This window comes from Siphateles boraxobius, unplaced genomic scaffold, assembly GCF_051911475.1.
Source record: "Siphateles boraxobius isolate OS27281-9 unplaced genomic scaffold, OSU_SipBor_1 1, whole genome shotgun sequence".
Classification (NCBI taxonomy): Eukaryota; Metazoa; Chordata; class Actinopteri; order Cypriniformes; family Leuciscidae; genus Siphateles; species Siphateles boraxobius.
In genome coordinates this window covers 11,275,054-11,291,943 of record NW_027508699.1, presented here as the reverse complement: position 1 = coordinate 11,291,943, position 16,890 = coordinate 11,275,054, and the positions used below count along the sequence as shown (strand labels likewise).

General features: G+C 37.6%; 1 protein-coding gene across 1 annotated transcript in view; it reads left to right on the top strand.

Moving 5' to 3' along the window:
- xpr1b (xenotropic and polytropic retrovirus receptor 1b) overlaps nucleotides 1-16,890 on the top strand; it is a 33,709-nt gene that overhangs the window by 9,778 nt on the left and 7,041 nt on the right. Inside the window, exons 3-8 of the mRNA XM_077204953.1 lie at nucleotides 10,672-10,773; nucleotides 12,546-12,766; nucleotides 13,069-13,218; nucleotides 13,353-13,436; nucleotides 13,526-13,607; nucleotides 13,789-13,985. Of these exons, the coding sequence (XP_077061068.1) occupies nucleotides 10,672-10,773; nucleotides 12,546-12,766; nucleotides 13,069-13,218; nucleotides 13,353-13,436; nucleotides 13,526-13,607; nucleotides 13,789-13,985 (836 nt within the window). The remainder of the gene's footprint in view (nucleotides 1-10,671; nucleotides 10,774-12,545; nucleotides 12,767-13,068; nucleotides 13,219-13,352; nucleotides 13,437-13,525; nucleotides 13,608-13,788; nucleotides 13,986-16,890) is intronic.

The window sequence follows — 16,890 nt, the reverse complement described above, 5'->3', positions numbered from 1 at the left end:
TTGATAATTCAATATACCTACTTTATTTTTGACAAAACATTTTATTATAGTATATTTAACTATGAGCAGATAGTTTTGTTCACATATTTAACTGTGAACAAACGCGTACCTATTTAATGTGACAGTAGTCTTTTTTTACAGTCAAAACTTTATAATCTATCCAAAACTAATCACAAAATCTTGTCTTAACATTCATATTTAGTCTGTAACATATTGTGTATGATAAATTAGCATATACATGTGAATTTGCAGTTTGTTGCTTATACAGACATTTTATTTCAACATATTTCAGTCTATTTTTACTCATCTTAGTAGGCTATAGCAATATAGTTTGGATGTGTTCATGTAAACATAACGTTTACTAATGTAGGTGCGAGAGTGAATGAACGGCACAGACACGCGCTGTATAACTGTAGTAAACAAAGCGCGTGCGCCTGTGCCATTCATTCATCATTTAGCCTACACACAGACACGCAATTCATATTTGAACAGTCTTTTTGCGGTTTACAGTCAGACACTATTCAATATCGTGATTAGAACAAAGCACTTAAGAATAAATGACTTACTACATCAGCTGGATCCGTTGCTCCGCGAAATGAAACTACCAGCACTCCTGGTACATTTTCCAGGGTTATTAGATAGTATTATTCCTCACAGCGTAGGGATACACTGTGTACACAGCTTCAGTAAGATACTTTCTAAACACGATGTGTTTTATAATCCAGCTGGTGGGCGTTGGCATGTTTGAATGGCTTGCCTTATCATTTGCCTTTGAATACCGCGCGCTCTCCGTGGGCGTGGCACATTAACACGTAATCAGGTATAATGAGCTGGAAAGAAAAAGACTGACATCTCTCTCTTTTCATACAGATTACATAAACTGATAATTTTTGTATAATAATTTTTTTTATATTTTTATATAAATTAATTCATTTAAAAGAAGAGAGTTCAAGCTTCATTATGGAAAAACACTTGTGCCTGTATGACAAGTATTCGTGGAATTACAGTTAATTTTCGGACGCGTTTCAGAATGGACTTAACTGTCAGAGAGAAGGCAGAACGCGCATCATGTTTTTTTTTCTTTATTTGGCAAAAAGCACACTTTGTTTTTATTGTGAGTATCCACAAAAAAATGTGACACTTATCAGGATCTAATGATGTACAACACTTAATATGTAAGCTCAAAATCAACAGAGTATTTTGAGTTTCTTTTGCACTGATAAGAAAAAAAAGCGAAACTATCGCACCCGCGCGATAGTCTACCTCAGAGGGTTAATAGCCTCAATCTAGAGATCGCTATTTCCTCTCAAGGTTCCCAAGAGCAAGCTAGCTACAGATTCTTACTAGTGCCTGTTGTTCTTAATAGGTGGCGGATTTAAATGTACTTCTTAAAAGTATCAGATATTCAACAAAAAAAGTGAATATCAGTAAAACTCCCTTTGGCATCACACCATGTTATAGAACCTTCTGTTCCATTATACTTGACTATAATCAGGCCGTTTTCTCAAAGTCCACAGTATTTCTCAAACAGCTAAATAATTATGCCTCAGTGTCTTGGTTTTTTCCAACCTGTCTTAAAGGGCATCTTGCAGGTTAAACACCACTGTCGATTAATGGGTACATAAAGCAGTCAAGATATGTATATAAAGTTAGAAATGTCTCCAAAATGGTGTTAAAGTCCAGTTTTTGTAGTTTTTGGTAAGTGACGGTTATTTTTTACGCAACTCGGCGATGACGTCACATGAGGTTGACGTGGTGGATAGCCTCAGCCTTTCTCAGCTACTAGAACTAGTTCTACCACTGACTATGGCATCTAACTGGGATGAGGAAGAGGTGGCAAGACCCACAGTTAACATTTATGATGGCCCACAGCCATATAATTAATAAATAAATGCATGGTCAGAGGAGAATGACTGGAGAGTTGGTGGAGTGTCCTGCTGAGTTGCTACCATTTAGAAACACAGCAATGACCGCTGGAGCTAGTAGTCTATGAACAGCAGTGCATACAATAACAACTTTTTTTTTTTTTACTGTCAGTGAATAGCATCGAGTGAAAGTCAACGTTTTCTTTATATCTAGTGACAGTGATTATGTCGTTGTGCTAGCTATGGGCTAGCTTGACAGTCCCACCTGTGAACCTCTAGTGTTTATTTCTTAGCTTTTACCTTTTTCTCCGGTGAAAATGTTTGCAAACGTAGCCGACGCCGAGTAGGCTGGTCATGTATTCAGTGTGATTATTGTTGATTGTGCCAACTAGTTTTCCTCGTGGTTGATTGTCATTGACACCGTCAGGCTTACCGGGAGAGGGAATGAGTAGTAAGCGTCTGTGTTGCTGTGTTTGGCAGGTGTGTGTGTGGGCGGTGTCGTCCCATGGAAACTGTGGTGGAGAGCTTGTGTTGTAGGGAGGTGAGCTCGTTTTTGTCGCTGGTCGAGGACCTCGCCCCGCGGCCAGCAGATGTAACGTGCCTAACACAGCATCCTGGATTTGAGGCATGCTACCTGAATCCGTTTGTGCTACACATAGCATACTCACACTTCAGGCAGGAATTTACCATGACGATGATAAATTAAAATACAAAAACTACCGAAAACACTGACTCACGACCGCTCTTACTGAATACCAACCTACTCAGCACTGAGCTGACGCAGAGCACACATACAACTCCCTCGTGTGACGTAAAATGACGCGATTCTGAAAAAAAGCGGTTGTAACGAGCAGTCAAAGAAACGCTTGGTACTAAATTGGTGCCCTTATGTTGTTTAAAAAAAATAAAAAAATCCTGCATTAACTTTCATATGGTATTTTCATACAAGGTTATGTATTAATTTAGATTTTTTTTTTACCTGCAAGATGCCCTTTAATGCCAATAACTGGAAATGACAAATCCTGACCTGAAGTCAGTGTAAAGTTGCCTCACTACAGTGAACATTTGAAGCATAGGCCTATTTGTTCTTGGCACAGTGTGTAATTTAATTACTTTGTCAGAATATAATGTCTAAACACGGGTGATAGAGAAAAACTTTGTCTTTATTGTAATGTTCATGCTATCTATTAGTTCCCGGGGCTCAGCGCGAGGCCCACAGCTAATGGAAAACTTATGGAGGTCTGTTCTAGCGCTCAGATAAGCAGTGGTTTACATCCAAAGGTTACCACACACACACACACACACACACACACACACACACACACACACACACACACACACACACACTCACACTCACACTCACACACACTCACACACACTCACACACACTCACACTCACACTCACACTCACACACACACTCACACACACACACACACACACACACACACACACACACACACACACACACACACACACACACACACACACACACACACACACACACACACACACACACACAGTGTCCAGATGCTCATTTTTCATACAACAGTGCTATAGCTCCAGAGAGCTATAAACCTGCATACTGAGTGTTTTTCTAAGCTGTGGGATGATGGTAGTTGTGATTATCTAGAAATAACTATAATCTTCTGTTAAAGTTTGTGGTTTTTCTGGGTGGTGATAAGTGTCGTTAATGGGATTGTTTAAGTAAAGCTATGATTTTGGAGGGGAAATTGCATGACCAGGGTTTTTCGTTAATAAGATGCTGATTTTTTTTTTTGATGACGGATATGAGAAAGGGCTGATAGTGCAGGTGTTTGAAGTCATAAACCTCTAATTTTAAGTGCTTTGCGTACAGTTACGTGAGGGAGTATGACAATCTTTATTTTGTCAGTACTAAAGTGCTCAGAGTAAGATCATGATTTTTACATTTCTGAAATCCTAGTATACAAGTTCATTGCATAATACCAATAGTCAATAACTGTTCTCATAAAAAAATATCAGTTCTTGTAATACAAGTAGAATTTCAAATAAATATGGTAATTTAAGCCAAAATGTTGTAAATGTAACATTTAAAAAAAAACATTATTGTCAAATTTGTCAACTCTGTCACTGTTGCTCTCCATCTTTTTTTTTTTTGTAGAAATTCTTTTTTCAATACTGTGTTGTGTAATTACTAAGTTAAGTGTAATTACTATTAAATACTAAGTTATGTAATTGAAGAAGGTTCTGCATGCACAGTGCATGCATACAACTAATCAATAGTGACATTAGTTGTCAATGATTTGTATTGTCGATTTTATTGATTAGGTGTGGCAGCCCTAGTGTTTTTTTGTTTTTTTTGTGAGTTTAATCACAGAACCGGAATGACGAAAGAATCAGGGTTTTTGAGTGACCGATGCAAAGCAAATATTGTTATCGGCCAGTAATGTAAAAATGGCCATTTGGCAGATATATCAATCTATCACTAGTCAAAAGTCCAGAACTGTTGTGTGTTATAGGTCTAAATAATCACAGAGGGTCCTTCTCCAAGGTCATGCATTCCCTGGAAGATTTCAGTTCAAAAGTTCTCAAGTACAGAGACACTGTAGTTTATTTTCTCTCCCAGGAGCTCCAGCTAAAAGAGAGAGAGCTGTGTATGTTAATCCCTGCCGAGCTGATGTGAAACTGAGCCGTGTGTTTGCATAGCAGGCCAGACACAATGACCCAGCTGAAGGTCTCACTGGGGAGGGTTACCTAAACCAGTACAGAGAGGGACTCCCTGCTGTAGAGCTGGAGTAATCCAGTATTAACACAGGATCAGATCAGATCAAACATTTTGTTGTGAGAATAACCCAGAATCTTCTTAACCCTTTCACTTCAGAGTGTTGAACTCGCTGAACCATCATAGCCCAAAAGAATTTGTACATGTTTACTTGAGGGTTTTATAGTAACTGATAAGTGTCATGTGATAAGTCAAATGCTTGCTCAGATCAATTTTTGAACACCTGTGACCGCTATGGTTTAGTACTTTGATCAGTACCTTATAAATCTTATCTACCTAATAGAACTTGCACATCAATGAATCATTTGAAACACAATGTTGCTAATTTATGAACGAAGCCTAATAAACCCTTGTCAGTGTTTGTTTTGGAAGTGTAGGATTATGGGCTGTTTTGTGAGTGTAATGTTTCAGGAATCACAGCTGGGAGTTACATTGTTTTAGTTTTGTCAGATGATGGTGTTTTTCAAACACATATGCCACAGTACCTAAGCTTTGAAAGATGAAACATGAGTAATATTGTGTGTAAAGTAAACCTCCCTCTCCCTCCTCACCTCTCATTGTGGATTCTACACACATTGTGAGCCCACTCATGTAACGGTTTTCTCGCCGTTGGCCTCCCTGTTTTAAGAGTTACACTTAAAATGAAAATGTATCTGTACACCAGTAGCCAGCTTTCCATCCAAGGATTTTTTGTGATAAAGCTTTAGCACATCACAATGTTTACCGATGAAGCTGATGGAAATGCATTTTCCGTTTAACTTCTATGTCGATACGTCAGATGCCGTGAATGAACAAATTAATGAATAATCCAATAGGGTTTAATAATTTTGAATACAACTGTATGTGACCCGTGCTGGCAAAATGAGTCGGACTGCGCCCAGGCTAATTTCAGGCTACAGGCAAAACAAGTCAAAAATGTAAATTTTGGTAGAATTTGAGGTTTTCACAAAAATGTATTCATTAAGCCCCTCGTCTAGCGATCCCAATGCTTCAAATAGCAATTAAATTTCTAAAAGTATGTTTATTTGTATGTTTTCTGAGAGGAGTACCTTTCCTTTGGCCATGAAAATGCAGTTTTTCTCTGCTCTCTTCTCGACGCCTGGCGCTTCCTCTCAGCTCAAGTTTGGCATCGTTTTAAAGCTCAGCATTCCAGCTTTGTGACTATACATAGCGAATTCTCGATGGCATGAGTCTGAACCAATCAAATGATTTTTAAACTCATACTTATGTAAACAAAACGATCTTGCTCGCGCTGACTGACAGATCCGAAGCGTGCGCACAAAGACGCCTCAGACAGCGCGTGATCCCGATATACACATATATAGGGTTTGCAACCATGAATTGGTTCTTATCCAGAACCCAGTAGTGTTTTTCTTTTCTTTTTAAATACCAGAACCGTGCAAAATTCCTAAGTTTCGTTTCTGAAAACTGTTCTATTTGACAATGCATTTTTCTTAAAGGGACTATGTGTAGTTTTTTTAGGTATTTTATTATCTAAAATCAATATTTTTAAGTCCTCAATGGTGTACAAATACCTCTGCCAATTATCTGACTTATCCTCGTAAACGAAGAATTTATTATCTTTATATACATGTGGCTGGTAGGTCCACGGAGGCTTCCATGTCGTTCCGCCATCTTGAAAAACTATAATAGCAGAGAGGGTCAAAAAGTACTAGGCCAACGCATTTTCGTTTAGAGCCAGAAAAAAAAACTGAACTGAAAAACTGAGAAAAAAACCCTGAAAAACTAACTAAGTAATTAAGTAACTGAAAGCAGCAGAAACGGAGGAGCAGAGCAGTGAGAGGCGCTTGTCGCTGCCCCGGCAAGTCAGTCAGTAATTCATACTGTAACATTCATTTGTTCATTGTGTCAAGATGCAGTTTGTTTGAAATTAACAAACCTGTTCACCCGAAGGAAAACTCGACGAAGTGCTGTTAGAAGACATCCTGTCATAGCTTTTTGGTAATTTACAGCTACCGTAGATGCAACACACATTTGAAAAAGCGAGGCGCTGGAGAGCACAATTCGTTTGAATGCAAAATACAATTTCACCGCTTGATGGGAGAAATTCCTACACAATGTCCCTTTAAGAATGACGTCATTGCCCACTCCATTTTATTGGTAAAAAGTCAATTGGATTAAAACCATCTGGAGACCATCTTTTTATTTTTATTTTTTTTTATTCACTTTGTCGATGATAAAACATCGCAAAAACTGGATGGGAACTTGGCTAGTGTGAAACTCACAATTTAGGAGGCAATGCTCCCCGTTTAGGTATTTCAAGCCATGAGTCATTTTCCCAAGTCTGAGAGTCCTGAGATAGTGATTCATTGTCTGTCCGTCTGGACAGTATCAGCCAGACTTACTGTCACTGCGCTCTGTGTTTTGTCCCTCGGAGAGGAATATCATGCAGTTACGTCTCTATGGTGTCAAAAGTATTTACAGTCAACAGAAACTTCACATGCCCTCTAACTGTAAATGTTTGAAGCCATGACCCATGAACTGTTATGATTATTGTGATTTAAGACCACATTGACTTAATTAGCCTTGTCTCTTGGTTCTCAGACTAAGGATTTTGGAAAGACATGACGCAGAATAATTATACAGGGATTCCATGAAGTGTTAGTTTACCCAAAAATGAACATTGTCATTTTACTCACCCTCATATCGTTCCAAACCTGTACAGACTTCTTTCTTCTGCAGAACACAAAAGATATTTAAAAGTTTGAGGTATTTATTAATTTACAAAGTTTTTTTTATTTATTAAAATGTAATACTTTTATTTAGCAAGAACACGGTAAATTGATCAACGGTGACAGTAAATACGGAGTTACAAAAAAATGTATACATTACAAATAAAATTCTATTTCTACTTTGAAATTTCTATTCATCAAAGAATCCTGTATATGTGTGTATATATATATATTAGGGCTGGGTAAAAAATATCGATTTCTCGATTTTAATCGATTCTCATTTTTACGAACCGATATCGATTCTTAAATCCCAGGAATCGATTAGTCATCCTGTTTTCAGTTGATGAATGAATGGAACATTGTAGCGCGCATCCCATCCAATAAACGCAATAATCTTTGTGCTTTGTTACTATTGATATGAAACAAAGTCTCAGATTTCAAATTACGTCCATTTTCTTACAAAATTCAAAAACATAAATACCGTTTTGGCGCTGTGGCGTGAGATCGCTCTGGCGCAGCTCAAGAGAAGCAGCAGCGCGGAGCACACATAATCTTCTCTTCTGCCTTAATATTACCAGTTACAGCGTGAAATAAACATGAATGAGCATCTGAAAGTGTGTTAAAAGATAAGAGTATAACTTATCGAAATCCTTGTTGTCACATGGAATCGCTCAATCAGTGTTTCAACCGAGGAAAGACGTCAGTGAAACAGCTTGTAAACAATGTCATGTAACGTCACATTTACCTCAGAAAAACCATATCCAGTGACCATGAACTAGTTAGTCAGCTAGACAAATTAACTCTAGAGAGGAGCATTTTGCTAAATATATGCACCATATTACATATGCATTTTATGTTATTTTATAATTATTTTATGTTTTTCAATATTTAATGCATGTTTGAATAAATCTGGCAAGTTTTTATGACAGCCACCATTTAAATATTTATATTTCATATAACTTTATTATTAGAAAAATAAATAAGTGTAATTGTTTGTATACAAATCAGTAAATCTTTACCTTTAATATTAGGCTAAAGTAGGCTAATGAAACAATTTTAATGATACAACTGACTGCCATAGTTTACAGCATTGGTTAAGAGATTTGTTTTCCTTGAGAAAATTTGCCATGTATTGTACCTGATATCCAAAATAATCAATATTGAATCGAATCGTAATCGAAATCGAATCGAATTGCAAGCTTGTGAATCGAAATCAAATCGAATTGTGAAATTTGTGTCAATACCCAGCCCTAATATATTTATATATATATATATATATATATATATATATATATATATATATATATATATATATATATATATATAATGGTTTACACACAGATATTAACTTATGTCCTGGTAATAGAGCTGCACGATAATGGTTAAACTGATAAACACTATTATTTTGCTCAAAATTATAATCACGATAATTAATCACGATTATTCTCATTTGAGGAATTAGAGAAAGAGAAGAAACTTGTAATGTAATAGGCCTAACGGCCATTTCGTGCGTTCTTTACCAAACTACACTTCCCCTAAAAGGCCTGTAGGTGGCAAGTCAATACAAAATGGATGGTTTACTTTACATGATGCATGGTTTAGATTGTGATGCGTCTTCACATAAGATCTTCTAAGCGACAATTCGGTTGCAAATGAGACAAACTACAGAACCAGATCGCACAGCAAATTCATACTACAAAGACGGATAGCCTACTTGTTGAGAGACACTGAAAACTGTCAGTATCTGTCGTTTTCAACTGATTCACATAATGAAAACTGGTCAAACCTTAAACTTATTCATTTAATTCTGCAAACATAATCCCAAACAATAAGGTGGAGATCCATGTTTTGATTTTTTTCCAAAAAAATCGCTGAAGGTTTGATTGGCAGATTTAGTCACACAAACTGCACAAGTGGCTTGTGAAGAAATTGAAGAAACAGACTGGCTGAATGAGCATGTAAACAGAATATCGCTGTGGAGATCGCTAAACTCAGTGCATGTTTCATTTCAGATCATCAGTGCTTTTCCCTCAGTGTAGAGTGAGCGTGCGCAGGTTTACCAGATTGCGCAGATTAAGTATAACACCGGGCAGAACATGTAAAAGAAAAGCTCTTTTGGGGGGATTTCAGCTATTTACATCTGGCAACTACAAACATCAACGTTAGTGTTGACTTGATGCAAATGTCCAAAAATAAAAAGGCATAAGTAATGAAAAAAATAAGTAATCAGGATAAATGAGTAGGCAAATATCGTGACGATTATTTAAAATTAATCGAGAGTGTCAGATATCTAGCCTGGAAAAACCCAGACCACTTCCGGCAAATTTAGATTTGCTCTGCAAGTAGGTCTGGCAAAGAGCTCATTGAAGTCCATTTCCAATCCGTCGAAATCGCGGCACCAATCAGAAACGTTGGGGCGGGCTTTACACGATGACGGAAGCACAGCGACGGTGAAGCAGATTTTTTACATTTACAAAGATGGATGCCGCTGTGGAACTATGTGTGACGGTTATAGTTGAACACCGTCATTAGAACTCTATAACCGCCAAAACCATGTTATTAAAATATTTTTTTTTTCACAAACATTTATCATAGAGAATGTTTAAATACTAATTTCAGCTTACGAGGGAAACTGAAGCGGAGTTAGTGGTGCGATCAGAGGCTGCTACTGCTGGAGACGATTCGGGAGAGGTCTGTGCCCCTTTACCGATCAGAGCGCACGCTAACACGGAGTAAAGCCTTGTTTATACTCGACGCGTCTGACTCTCATCTACAACTGAGAATGGTCTGGTTTTAACCAGGCTAGCAGATAGCATTATCGCGATTAAAATACGATTAATCGTGCAGCCCTACCTAGTAATTCAACAAGATTACCACAAGATGAACTGATTCTTGTTGGTGTGAAAGATTATCCCCAATATCTTACAGCCTCAAAAGGGTGTAATCCAATGTTCACAACCTGGGTGATGACTTTATTTGATTCATGCTGTTTTTGTCCCTTAATTTGATCAGGTTTAACTTGCAAAAAGGTTCATTCAAATCTTCTCAAAGTTCTTGTAATGGCTTGAGCCAAACTTCTGTCCTTGAGATCTTTTGCAAGGAAATTGTGATCTGAAGAGATCATATTCACAAGGCCCAACATGTGAACCTGTCGTACTGCTCTGCAGAAAGTGCTCTGATGGTTTCTCCTTCCCTCAAATATACACAAAACCTCACACCTTTGAGCTGTGAGACAGAACAATGTTTTCCACAGGTTTCTTCTTTCCCTATGTTCGGTATATTTCTTGCTATCTCTCCCATCTTTTTTTTTTTTTCCTGAATTACATTTTCACATTATCTTCTTGCTTTTAGTCACAGATGAAGACACTGTCAAGAGATACTATGCCAAGTTTGAGGAGAAGTTCTTCCAAACATGTGAGAAGGAGCTGGCCAAAATCAACACTTTCTATTCAGGTAACCATGTGTAAACACTAGACTTGTTTGAGTTAAACTCACAGTTTGTGTCTGCTCCCTGTTGTTTCCTTTTTTTTGTCATTAGTATTTACAGTGACAGATTACCCATAACAGAGATTTAACTTTTCAAAAACAGACAGTAAAGCTCCCAATTCAAAGCCAGGACTGCCATAAACCAGGTTATTAAACCAGGTTATTTTATTATATCCCATTAAATAACCACATTCTTTCTCTCACTCACAAGGTTCTCTTACTCTCATTTATGTTCTTGTCCAGTTGTAAATTGGGTTACACTTTGAAGTTGAAGTTGTCCTTGTTACAGTGTAATTACACATAAGCACTGAGTAGTATTGATTTAACGCATGTCCTTATGATAGGGTTAAGCTTAGGGCTTGGTTTAGGGTTGGTTACTTGTTATTTTGCATAATTAACTTTTATTATTATAGTAAGTACATGTAGCACTTGTAATTACGTCACCTTAAATTAAAATGTTACCGTGTATTGTGGCTCAAATATCATTTCACTTGAAATTTTAAATAGATTTAGCAAATTTTTGATATTCAGTGAGGATAAATTGTGGATAGTGTGGCTGGGCGATATGGCCAAAAATGTTATTTTGATGTTTATGATATTATTATGATTTTTTTTTTCTATATTATACAAAATATCGATATTTATCATTAATTGGAAAGGAAATGCTTTCCACATATTTGCTAGACCTCAAGAATAAATGTAAACTTGTTTGTTCGCAATTAAACTCCACAGAGTAGCTACCTTTTAATTCAGAGCCCCATGAAATCCATTAGATTATTCCCTAAAATCTGTGTTTTCCATTTTATTTTGTGGGGGATTCTGTGGTGTGACTTAATAAATAAATAAAATAGAAACTTTAACTATTTAATGAAGCATTCAAAATTACTCAAATGAAAATATAATTAATTTACAACAAAACTGCTCAACAGCACTGTATACATTTAAAACACTGATGAAAAAAATATCTTGGTTGTGTGATATTCCTTATAATTACTACTTTGAGAAGTACATTTTGGTATACAGTAGTGTGATATATTACTGTCATCATTTCTTAAAGTTAAACCGACGTTTTTATTTTGCTGTTTGTTGTGAAGATCTTTCAGTTTTGTTTTCAGTGTCTGTGTGTGTATTTGATGGTATTTTTTCTCAAATATAATGGTGAAAAGCTCAAAAGCAGTTTTGAAGCAGCACTCAAAGCAGTTCTGAAGATTAAATGAATGTTCATGTCCTCATATATTGAGACGCAGACGCTGAAAACACAGTGGGCCTCACGTGTGAGTTTGTGTATAAGACAAAACCGCGCCAATTATTCACAAAGACACACAGAGATAACTTATTAGCGACATGCACTGACTGGCTGTTGTCGTGTTTATTTCTGGTGTGTGATAGGCTGTTATGTTAATCCATATCGAGTAAAAATGCCCAGAGCTTATCGTTATCGACGTAAATTGTATCCCGATTCGATATAGTTTATTGGCCCAGCCCTAGTGGATAGTTATTTGATTTTATTCTTTGGGTTCTGATTGGATCTTGAAAAGTGGGATTTACTTATCAGAATGAGGTGGGGTAGGGAGGGAGGAATTGTTTACATCAACCTACAATAAATTGTATAGGCCAGGAAAGTAGATTGGTTACTGTTCATTTGCAATTTTGTGTTGGCTAATATTTCTCTTGCTGGCCTTAGTTCCATCCATCCATCTTCATTACATACATGATGTTTCCCTTCTTTTATGACACAGAGAAGCTTGCCGAAGCACAGCGGCGTTTCGCCACGCTACAGAATGAGCTGCAGTCGTCTCTGGACGCGCAGCGGGAGAGCCGTCGAGCCACAGGCCTGCACCGCCGTCGCGCTGTCTTCCACCTGTCGCAGCAGGAGCGCTACAAACATCGCAATATCAAAGACCTGCAGCTGGCCTTCAGCGAGTTCTACCTCAGCCTCATCCTGCTGCAGAACTACCAGGTCTGAAAGCACACAACAAACTGATGCTCGGAAAATTTGCAAGTGATGAATTTAGTCATGACATTTGATATAAAGGACTAGACGGAACCTTCTGCTCATTTACGCACATGATAACTATTATTTACTCAGTTGTGTTTTTTTTTTTTTTTTTTTTTTTGTAATTCCCATATTATTAATATCCAGTTAGCATCATATTGTTTTTTCTTCTTTTTTTCTTCTCTGATTTTTATCAATTTTTAGCTGTTCTTTGACTAATAAATCAGTCTCATTTAAAGTAGTAATGGTTTCTCCCTCCCTGTCAGAATCTAAACTTCACAGGTTTTCGGAAGATTTTAAAGAAGCATGACAAGATCTTTGAGACGATGCGAGGTGCTGATTGGCGTGAGCTTCATGTTGAAGTGGCTCCTTTTTACACCTGTAAGAAGATCACTCAGCTCATCTCTGAAACCGAGGTACCGTACACTTTACAGTCAAATTAATCATTCCACTTAAACCTCTCTCTCCTTTAAAGAGGAATTGAATTTGACAGCCTGATCAAACTAGCACAGTGGTTAGTTATTCTAACAGCATGTTCTCAAATCCCCAGGCTCTTGTTACCGCAGAGCTGGAAGGAGGAGACCGACAGAAAGCTATGAAGAGGCTCCGAGTGCCCCCACTGGGAGCAGCGCAGGTAGAACACTGTGACCTTCGCTAGAACACCTTTCATTAGTACTGTTAAAAGGACATAAACCTCTCACCATCCTGTGCTCTTTATCTTAGCCTGCACCAGCATGGACCACTTTTAGAGTAGGACTCTACTGTGGTGTCTTTGTCGCTTTAACAGTCACAGTCATCATCACAGGTATATAACCTCTAATGATAGTTTGCCTTCAGTTACTTTATCGAGTAAAATTTCACAAGGCTTCTTTTCTTAATCACATCAAAGATGGATAAATACAGAAATATAACCCTGAGCTCTGAATCTATCTCAAGGGTTTAGTACTTTTGCTATTTTAACAATTTCATATTTTGCTCATCTGTAGTTGTGGAAAAACTGCTTGTTGGAGAGGGGGAGAATGTGTGGCCCCTGGTTAGAATTTATCGGGGTGGTTTCCTGCTCATCGAATTCCTTTTCTTGTTGGGCATCAACACATATGGCTGGAGACAGGCTGGCGTGAACCACGTCTTAATATTCGAGCTCAACCCCCGCAACAACCTGTCCCACCAACATCTCTTTGAGGTAACTTGGAAATCTTTCATTGAAGTTCTGAGCAATACAGTGAATGCTATTTTTATGTTATGTGAAATAAAGACAAGTGGGGACTTGTGATAATACAACATATTAAAATAACAGTTTGGTACATTTTCGGGTCACTTATTTTGTTCAAGTTGACACTTTGGGGGGGGGGGGGGGTTGTAAGTGCATTTTAAATAATCAGATTGCACACATTAAAACAGTATATTGACAGCTACGTTATGCTTTTATAGATTTAGCAGTGCAGAGCTTCTGTCATATTTTCTGCCTTGCTAAAAACAATATAAAATAAAAATATTTATGCAACTCACTCAGTAATTTGCATAGGTTACTGAACTTAATACAGTTTTCTAAATAGAAATCAATAGATGGTCTTGTGATTTCGTTAGATACGGAAAAGGTGTTTGACCGCAAAAATGGCCCTATTTATTTCATACATTAAATAAATTACATAAATTTGGTGAGCATTTTATTAAATGGGTCAAGTTATTGTATCACAAGCCTCTTTCTGCTGTGCCTACTTATGGTTGTCGCACCCCTACTTTTAGAGTTGGGAGAGGCACGAGACAAGTTTGCCCCTTTTCATTCAAAATGCATTCAAGTGGATATAGAAAGGTGGAATGTTCTTCCTATTTCTCCTGCATAGGTCAGATCTCTCTTCTGAAGTTGAATATTCTTCCGAGATTACCCCCATTCAAATGATTCCAATAAACTTCACACATAAAACCATCAGGATATTGTATGGTTGGCTTAGTTCATTTATATGGTCATATCCGTGTGGTTTGATAACAAAAGTTCATCAAGCAAATGTAATAAATTTAAACTTAATAAATGTACTTTTTCTCAATAGATTTAAATCCTTGAAATTGGCTTGCAGTGACCCTATTATCACAATTTGTACTATCAAGACATAGCAGTCTATACAACGCTTGGAGGGTAGACCTCAGCTCACCTCAGCGTTTACTCCTATTTGTGGTAATTGACTTCCTGCTGGGGACTGTAAACTCAGGCATCAGATCCTGGACACATTAAGGCCTCACCACATGGCAGGGATTATTTGATGGACACATTTTGATGTAATATGACCAATTAGTCGACAAATACAACATCCCACGGCAGGATTTTTTTCTGCTATTTACAATTAATAGCTATATCGGCTGTGGAGAGGCAGATTTTTCAACACCTGGACAATCTAAAAGTTCCTTCTGCAAGATTTATTGTGGTTCTTCGGATGTGTAATTTCTAATAGAGACATGGGAAAGAATACTTAATGTACAAATCACAGTCGATCAATGGGAGGAAGCCTGGAAGAATGCAGAGACCCTGAGTATATGTAACTAAGTAAAAGCAATAGAACTTAAAATCTTACACTGAGCTCTCATCTCCCCCTTTCTGAGGCACAAGCTCCTCAATGTGCCCGAAATCTGAAAGAGGAGAGAGATATTCATTGTTTTCGGTTTTGTAGGGAGATTCAGATTTTGGGTTGAGGTAGGACAAGCACTTAATGCTATCTTGTCTTTTAAAGGGATAGTTCACCCAAAAATGAAAATTCTGTCAGTATTTACTCACCCTCATGTTGTTCCAACCCCGTAAGACCTTCGTTCATCTTCGGAACACGAATTAAGATAGTTTTGATGAAATCTGAGAGCTGGATCACTCCTCCATACTCCTACATAGGCTTCTTGTGGGATTGAACTTGCCGGCCCCGAAAAGTTATTACAGACATCGTTAAAATAGTCCAAGTGACTACAGTGGCTCAATCTTAAGTTATCGAACGACGAGAATACTTTTTGTGCGCAAAATAAACAAAAATAACGACTTTATTTTTATTATTCATGTCCTTCTCTGTGGGCCTCGAGTCAGTTCACTAGTGTAAAAGCGTAGAGCTTCTGTTGTTGTACGTCACACGCATCACCCACATGACCAGCGTCGGCCAATAGTGAGCCTACGTGTTTACTACGCTATTACACTAAATTAACTGACTAGAGGCCAACAGAGAAGGAAATGTATAGTTGAAATAAAGTTTGTTTTTGCACACAAAAAGTATTCTCGTCGCTTGACAAACTTAAGATTGAGCCACTGTAGTCACTAGGACTATTTTAACGATGTCTTTAATAACTTTTCGAGGCTGGCAAGTTTCAATCCCTGAAGAAGCATATGGACTAGTATGGAGGAGTGATCCAGCTCTCAGATTTCATCAAAAATATCTTAATTCGTGTTCCGAAGATGAACGAAGGTCTTACGGGGTTGGAACAACATGAGGGTGAGTAAATACTGACAGAATTTTCATTTTTGGGTGAACTATCCCTTTAACATGGGCTCTGACCAGGGCCTGAAGTTAACTTTTTAAAAATCCACCTGCCACAGTAACTTTTTACCAGCCAAAAAAGTTTTGTTTTTTTGCCTCATAAAGGTGAAAAATAGAAATCACTCAAACATTGTTCTTTGACTTGTAAGAATACACATTTAAGTGCTGTCAAGTTATTAACAAAATCATTATATGTAATAATAACTCTTAAGGGGGTCGCACACCGGATGCCCAGCAACGGCTCAGGACCTTGTTCAAAATCCTGCCGTGCCACAGAGCGCCGTTTACATAGTTTTACATTAAATGTACATTTATGTGTCTCAAATCATTGTTAATGTACATACTGACTTCACCCTGTGCTGCAATATACATTTAGTTTTACATGCATTCACAGAAATCAGCTGCTTTAATGAAAATTGCTGATGTTATCGGACAGACGCAAAAAAACCAAAAAACGAATGAATCACTCAATTCTCATTGACTACCCGACAGTGTGGCAGGTAGATTGACAGTTTTACCCGCCAACTGCAAAATTCACCCGCATTTGGCGCGTGGTCAGGTGTTAATTTCAGGCCCTGGCTC